We start from the raw sequence: 897 nt of genomic DNA on the forward strand, positions 1-897 counted from the left end.
ACCCTCCCTGCTTATACGCACACAGCATGCACACGTGCACGTGTGCACATGCATGCGTGCACACATACGCACTCCCTGGCATCAACCCATGGCAATCTTATAGTCTATCATCCTGTTACCCCCCCCACACCCTGCGTACATGTGCACATGCGTGTCTGCACACACATGCACGCACTGGGGCCAACTCCTGGCCATCTTGTACTTCAATCTCTCGTGTTACAATCCCTGCTTACACACACGTACACACGGCACCTCCTTGCACTTAGGGACCGCACATCCACATGGGCCTGACCCTGGCCTGTGCCGGCAGCTGAGGCCCTGCACGGATGTAGCAGCAACTTCCCCCAGTGCCACTGGGCACGCAGTGGCTGAGGGGGGCCGAGATCTCGGCACAGCCCCAATTAGTGCTGCTAATTAGTGCCCCAAGCATGTGCCCTCAGCCTGGCCTGCCCAGCCCCCATGCTGGGTAGGGCCGCCCCAGCTCCTGCTCCACCCCAGAAGTGGCCGCATCCAGGGGCGGGGAAGGACCAGGCCCCTCAGCCCCTCCTGCCACTGCATCCACACCCTCCGCTCTCCCCACCCGGCTGCCCTGGGCCAGGCTGGGGCACGGCAGAGATGCCCGAGGCCGGCTCCAGGAGCCAGGGACAGGCGACCAGCCCTGGTCCCAGCTGAAATCTGTGAGCCGTGGCTCAAGCCACCTGCAGCTGCTTGCGGACGATGGGCCCCACGGAGCCATCGAAGGGATGCGGGAGCCACGATGCAGCTAAGGTAAGTGGAGGCTCAGCTTGGTGGAGCGGCAGGTAGGACCCAGGCGTCCAGGTGCCCTGTCCTGCAGCTCCAGCCAGCGCCCCGTCTGCTTGGGGGGTGGGAGTTGACCCCCTACAGCCCTGCCGGTGC

At 64.3% G+C, this 897-nt stretch overlaps 1 protein-coding gene across 1 annotated transcript in view; it reads left to right on the plus strand.

Annotated features, from left to right (window-relative positions):
• The first annotated feature begins 553 nt into the window (after positions 1 to 553).
• The window catches only part of LOC109323889 (solute carrier family 2, facilitated glucose transporter member 9-like), an 11,491-nt gene continuing 11,147 nt past the window's right edge, over positions 554 to 897 (plus strand). Inside the window, exon 1 of the mRNA XM_019555544.1 lies at positions 554 to 768. Within this exon, the coding sequence (XP_019411089.1) occupies positions 718 to 768 (51 nt within the window). The 5' untranslated portion in view covers positions 554 to 717. The remainder of the gene's footprint in view (positions 769 to 897) is intronic.

This window comes from Crocodylus porosus, unplaced genomic scaffold (genome assembly GCF_001723895.1).
Source record: "Crocodylus porosus isolate Cpor-Errol unplaced genomic scaffold, CroPor_comp1, whole genome shotgun sequence".
Classification (NCBI taxonomy): domain Eukaryota; kingdom Metazoa; phylum Chordata; order Crocodylia; family Crocodylidae; genus Crocodylus; species Crocodylus porosus.